Source organism: Antrostomus carolinensis, unplaced genomic scaffold (assembly GCF_000700745.2).
Source record: "Antrostomus carolinensis isolate BGI_N321 unplaced genomic scaffold, ASM70074v2 scaffold4310, whole genome shotgun sequence".
Lineage (NCBI taxonomy): Eukaryota > Metazoa > Chordata > Aves > Caprimulgiformes > Caprimulgidae > Antrostomus > Antrostomus carolinensis.
The window spans coordinates 31,905-38,337 of NW_010287600.1; the positions used below are offsets into that span (position 1 = coordinate 31,905).

At 46.9% G+C, this 6,433-nt stretch overlaps 1 protein-coding gene across 1 annotated transcript in view; it reads left to right on the forward strand.

Annotated features, from left to right (window-relative positions):
• Positions 1 to 6,054: 6,054 nt before the first annotated feature.
• Positions 6,055 to 6,433, forward strand: part of TMC2 (transmembrane channel like 2) — a gene marked incomplete at its 3' end in the record, with an annotated part of 25,774 nt that continues 25,395 nt past the window's right edge. Inside the window, exon 1 of the mRNA XM_010163416.1 lies at positions 6,055 to 6,151. Within this exon, the coding sequence (XP_010161718.1) occupies positions 6,055 to 6,151 (97 nt within the window). The remainder of the gene's footprint in view (positions 6,152 to 6,433) is intronic.

Consider the following 6,433-nt stretch of genomic DNA (forward strand, 5'->3'; position numbering starts at 1 on the left):
AGCCCTCTATTCTCACACAGCTGAGCAATATAAGAAAGATTTTTTTAAAAATAAATTATTACCACTTTCTGCATGGTAAGAAGCAACGGAAGACTGAGGAGCTGTATCCTATGATTGATCTGACATTCAGAGGTATCTGTCCAAGCTGGCACAGCTCCAGGACCTGCCAGTGCACATCCTCCCCCTTTTTGGGTTTGATTCTTCCTGACAGGCCACCTGAATTAGCAGCCCTCTGGCAGTAATTGTTCTTCAGAGAAAACACAGACTAACAGTATGTACAGAGCTTGTTGCGCTCCTTCCCAGGAAACTCCCAGCTGTGCCTTGAGGCATGAGGTGAGCGAAAGCCAGAGAGAGAACGCTAGGAAATAACGAGAAAGAAATAAAAAAAGTGATGGCTCTGCCTCTGAGGACCTCGTGCTCCCCACCCTGGGTTGGGATCGTTCAGATAAAGGTTATTTCCATGGGCACAGCGTGAGCTGGCAAGGCACTGAGCTGAGCATCCCAAACACTGTAAGATTAGTCTCGCACAATTTCTCCCAGTGGGACTTCATTGTCCTTACAAGTAACTAATGCCCATGCTGCACAAACAGCACAGGACATGTATTTGACACCATTCTACTGCCTCCAGCCACAGTCCAGACCCATTGTTTTGTATGGGAGCCAGAGGATTATTTCCAGAGATTGCGAAAAAACAGTAAATTTCTTTGCCAGATTATGTTAAATTAATGAGACCATCTCCCCAGGTGTTTGCAGTGGACACTGCTGATGAGTCCTCACTTTCTGAGCATTTCCATGCTGCTCTGCTAGAGGTCACGCCAGACCCTTGGACCAAAGTACAGAGAAACACCAGAGCATTGCAGAGATTCCATGAGGGTGAGGATGCCCCCTGCATACATATGTGCTCAGGTGAACATGTAGCCCATGACAGATTTCCATGATTTAGTCAGAATTTTTTTTTTTTGCAAAGCAAAGCCCAGATTTTGGTCAAAACTCATCTCAGATCATAGCCAAGCTGGATCTGGTTTTATGAAGCATGCCTGAGAGACCCTGGAAAACAAGATTAAGTTGTTTAAAAAAACTCCTTTCGTTTTCTTTAACAGTCAGTCCAGCAGAACTGGAAGTGATCTCTAACTTCTAAATGTCTGTCTCAGATATATCATCAGAGTTGGCTCTGGCAATTTGCAAGTTTTGAATCCTCATCAAAATATTCACTCACAGGTCAGGTATTATTGTTATTACTGAAAAACCTTCTCAAGTAAAGATTACTTATAGATGAGATGAATATTGAATAAATGTAATCCACGGATTAATTAGCTAAAGCCCTATGTTAATCAGAAAGCAAGAAAGAGAGAAACACTAGCTCATTAAGCATTTAGAAGCATGTTGTGTGTGCTTCCAGGATTCAGTTACCCTCTCTCCATAACACAACTGCTTTTTATTTAACACTTGGAGGCGTGTGAGATGTCCAATGTCCTTGTATGCTCAAACTCAAACCTGCCCAATTATATAGCGTTAGTCACCAATGTGAGGAGAAACAAACTAAATGGTACAGGAGAAAAAAATTAGTGCTACAACTCCACAAATGGCTTGCACTTTGCATACAAAGTCTGACATTTACATAAGTAATAGCTGGATTCGTGGTTGTGCATTACTTATTCATACCTTGTGCGGAATAACTCAGTGGTAAAAGACTAATCCATTAATTCCCCCCGATCCATAATCCAAAAAAAATCATAAACCCTGCAAGACACTTCATCCTCTTAGGAAAATCAGGCTCATAAACTGAGGATGGCAGCGTGCTCGATGCTGAAGAATGGCAGCATTTCCCCATTGTACAGCTCAGGTCAGCCCTACCCAGAGCTATTTTGGGATCTGTCATCTCTTTGATGCCCACACACAGACGCAGGAAGTCCTCGTGTGCGACCTCTCTCACAGCACACGGGATGGCTGGTTGCTCTCCTAGCCCTGCCATCCCTGGGAGTTGTTGCACAGTTTTTGTATGTTCTTCTTCTAACTAAGCAACATCTACCTTCAAAGAAAGACAGGTGTCAGAAGGACATGAAATGAAGTATATTTTTCTTACTTCAAACACAGCATTTTATAGAATAACCCACCTTATTTTTTTTCCATGAACATTTCCATGTTGCATATAAACAGCTATATTTTCTTTAAACTTTCTCTTTTTGACCAACAGCCTTCAGTGACCAGCCCACCTGAAATGCACTACAAACACAGTATCACCCAGACAAAACCAGCCCAGAGGTACAGCGAGATCTCTGCCAGCCTGATTCTGCGGGGAGATTACAGATCTCACCAAAAATCACAACAGGCAAACAAGGCTGGCAAGTGTGTGGTTGGCCTAACCATGCTGCAGGTTTTCTTGGTCTCAGCTTGCATGACACCACTTTATTGCCCTGAACCCCCCTCCTGAAGGCTCCCCAGGCCCACCTGCCCACCCTCTCTCCTGCCTTGCACCCTCTGGCACTGCCTGACCCACCTCAACAGTGGCGGTGTCTTTTCCTCTCCCCCTGAGGATATGTGCCACAAAAGACACAGACCCCAAGGTTTATCATCATCCTTTTGTGGCTGCACATCAGCCACAGGTGGACCCTTCCTTCCAGAGGAAGAAGCTGGGGTGGGTTATTTTGTTTATGCTGATCTTGAGGCTGTAAGGCAGAGGAAGCAGCAGATCATACACAAAGAAGTTTGTTGTATCATAGGCAAAGTCTGAAAGGTATTTAGGGGCTCCTCCCTAAGGGTAAGTGCTTGGGCAGCCACTTTGATCATAGAACCACAGAATGGTTTGGGTTGGAAGGGACATTAAAGATCATCCAGTTCCAACCCCCCTGCCATCAGCAGGGACACCTTCCACTAGACCAGGTTGCTCAAAGCCTCATCCAACCTGGCCTTGAACACTTCCAGGGATGGGGCATCCACAGCTTCTCTGGGCAACCTGTTCCAGTGTCTGACCACCCTCACAGTGAAGAATTTCTTCCTAATACCTAATCTAAACCTCCCCTCTTTCAGTTTAAAGCCATTTCCCCTTGTCCTATCACTACCTGCCCTTGTAAATAACTTTATTCATACAGAAATGATTGCCAGCCATTATGCACCTCCTTCCTCTCCAGGTGATGGAGTCCAGTGAAGCTGGCAGTATGAAAGATAATGATCCCTGCCCGTGCCAGGCTGAAATGCTGCCACCCAGCCTGTAAGAGTGCAGTGTTGTCAGGGTCACACAATCACAGAATGGTGGGGTTGGAAGGGACCTCAGGAGATCATCTAGTCCAACCCCCCCTGCCAAAGCAGGTTCACCTAGAGCAAGTTGCACAGAAGGAAAGTGTCCAGGCTGGTTTTGAACATCTCCAGAGATGGAGACTCCACAACCTCTCTGGGCAGCCTGTCCCAGGGCTCTGTCACCCTCACAGTGAAGAAATTTTTCCTTAAGTTTGTCTGAACTTCCAGTGTTCCAGTTTTTGCCCATTGTCCCTTTTCCTGTCACCAGCCACCAACAAAAGAGCCTGGCCCCAGCCATTTGGTCCCCACATTTCAGATATTTATAGACATTGATAAGATCCCCTCCCAGTCTTCTCTTCTCCAGGCTGAAGAGTCCCAGCTCTCTCAGCCTCTCCTCATAAGGCAGATGCTCCAGGCCCCTAATCATCTTTGTGGCCTCCACTGGACTCTCTCCAGAAGTTCCCTATCAGTCTTACTACACTTGACAGTGTAGGTACAGGGGAAGCAACATCCACACAGAGCTGGCTGTAAATACCTGCAGCCACTAAGCAGTCACACCGATGTGTTGCCCCACAAGCACTGTGCAATACAGCCACCATCCTGCTCTGTCTCCTACACTGGGACGCCTCAGCTATCTCCTACGGTGCAGGGTGATCTCATCCTTGACCCTGTGCAGCAATGGGTGCCACAGATTTTCTCTGCTTTGGTTGTGCCTCGGGCCCCTGTGATTGCATGAACAACCATCCCAACCTTGCCACCACTTCTGTGAACTGGAGTGCAGATTATCACATCAAAGGATGGGCATTTTGGCTTGGAGCAGGAGGCAGAGGTACTACCCAGTCACACGTTTTGGTACGTTGGCACCCCATGAGCTGCCATTCTGGCAGGCAGAGTGTTTCTCAGGAAGGGGGTACACAGGTCTCAAAGATGCAGCAAACTGCAGCAAAAGGAATCTGCAGTCCCCATCACTTTTCAACATCACGTACTCAGTACCTGTGGGTATGCCAAGTGGCACAAGCAGGTCTGGAGCCTACAGCTGCCCCAGCTGCAGTGCAGATGATGGCTGAAATACTGACCATGTGGTGGGGTAGAAACCAGGACACTCTCTCACTCCATCCTGAAGCGTTTTGCATAAGTTTGGTGATGAGATGCTCCTATGAGCATACCCTCAGCGTGCAAACAGCATCTGAGCGTGCCTTGGTGGAGAAGAAGGATGTCCTGAGGCAGAAGCAGTGCCAGCACAGAGCACAGTATTGCAGGGGTGTGATGGGCATCCACACACCTTTTGCCTCTTATTACATGATTCTTCAGAAACCTGGTTTTCCTTTAACAAGGAAAATGCAATCCCTAGATCCTCTGTTTGAGAAAGAGATACTAAGGGCTGAGGCTTGAGGCAACTGAAGAAGCCTGCAGAAAATTCCAGTAGCCTCCAGCAACTGCAAATTGCCTCGTTTTGCCTGGAGCAGTATTAATGCAATGACACAGTGATCACATTTGGAACAAGTTTTAAACCTAATACATAGGGTTAGAGGCAAAACCTGTTCACTGGGAAAACCTTCAAAGACTGCTGCTGTCTTCAGCCCCAGTCAGACCCTCTGGTGTGAGGAAGACAGTGGAAATGCCCAGTGGAATGAACTTGTAGGGTTAGAGTTGTTAATAATGTATGGGCATATACCATACATTATGTATTTAGCTCAGGCCAGCTGAGCAAAAGTCAAAGGCAGATCAAACAATCCATGGGATTGGATTTAAAATACCTGAAAGGTGCCTTTGGACCAAAATTCAGCGACCAAAAATAAAAGCAGAGAGTCTCCCGTTAAGGCTGCCACCTCTGACCCAGAGCAGAAGTCATCTGCAAGAGCTGCTGGTGGCAGCAGCCTCAAGTTAATCTCCACAACTTTCCTCTCTTTTGGGAGGGAAGGGGGGGAATTAACCCTCTCCCTGACAACACTTGGCAAAGAGTCTGTGTACTGTCACCACACCAGGACCCCCATGAGATGCCCACGTGAGCTGGGGGTCTGCAGCAGACTTCACGGACAGCTTGAGGTGGAAACCATTCCTGTGCAATCCAACATGCCTGCAGGAGAAACCCTACACTGGGGACACATCACCTCTCCACGAAAGCTACAGCTGGGGCAGATGCTGCAGGTTTTACAGCGGAGATTGCTCAGACAAACCTATCCTGGGCCCATTGAAAGACTGCAAGCTGCAGTGTGCAATACAATACTTTGCGGTACTAAAGGACCTTCTGAATGAGGGTCTCGCATTAATTAATTAAGCCTCAGAGCACCTAGAAGGAAAATCTATCCTATTTTACCAGCAAGTGCAATGAGTATGCAAAGGTCACACAGAATAGAGGAGCAAAGGAAAGAGAGATCCTGATATCCTGACTCCTGACTCCTTGCTGCATCTATTAACTCATGAGTCCCCTACAGAGGACACACGTGGAGGACAAAAGGTGACCCACGGCCGTACCCCAAGAAGCACCACACTGAGAGGTTTAATAAGGGGCAGGAGAATGACTAACAAAGTTACACAGATTGACGCAGGTCAGTAAAGAATATGGCATTAAGAAAATTGATCCTTACAAAACCTCCAGCCACATGCTTATGTCAGAACCAGACGTGACTTGTGTCTGTGTTTCATACGATACCACCAAGTACCCACTAAAGGGCTTTCCTTCATGTTTAAATAATGAAATGCAACGTAATGCCGACAGGTGCTTTTTTCACAGGAAGAAGGGAGCAGAAGGGAAAGGGTTTGGGTGGGCTGAGGCAGAGCTCAGGTCTTTCCTTGCCTCTCCAACCCCTCCTTGCCCGCATGGCTCGCAAGCAGGCGGTCACCGGTAGCTGGATGTGCCCGTCTGTCCGCAGCACCAAGGAGACAAGCACATGGGCACTGGAAGAGAGAACAATCCGTATATGATTGGGGTGTGTGTGCACAGCACAGCAGCTACGGTGCCCCTGCAAAAGAAGGGAGGCTGTCATGGGGAAAAAAAAGAAATGTGCTTTACAGGTCATCATGGAAGATGGTTGGTATCACTATGTAATCATTTCAGTTTAGATGCTGTCAAATACTTCAGAAATTGTCTCATGACTTTCCAAGCACATCATTTGGCATCTCTCAAAGATCATGCAATTTCAGTTTCCTCGTGCAGGGATCTTTTTGTCAATTTGCCAAACTAAAGTAAATATGAAGA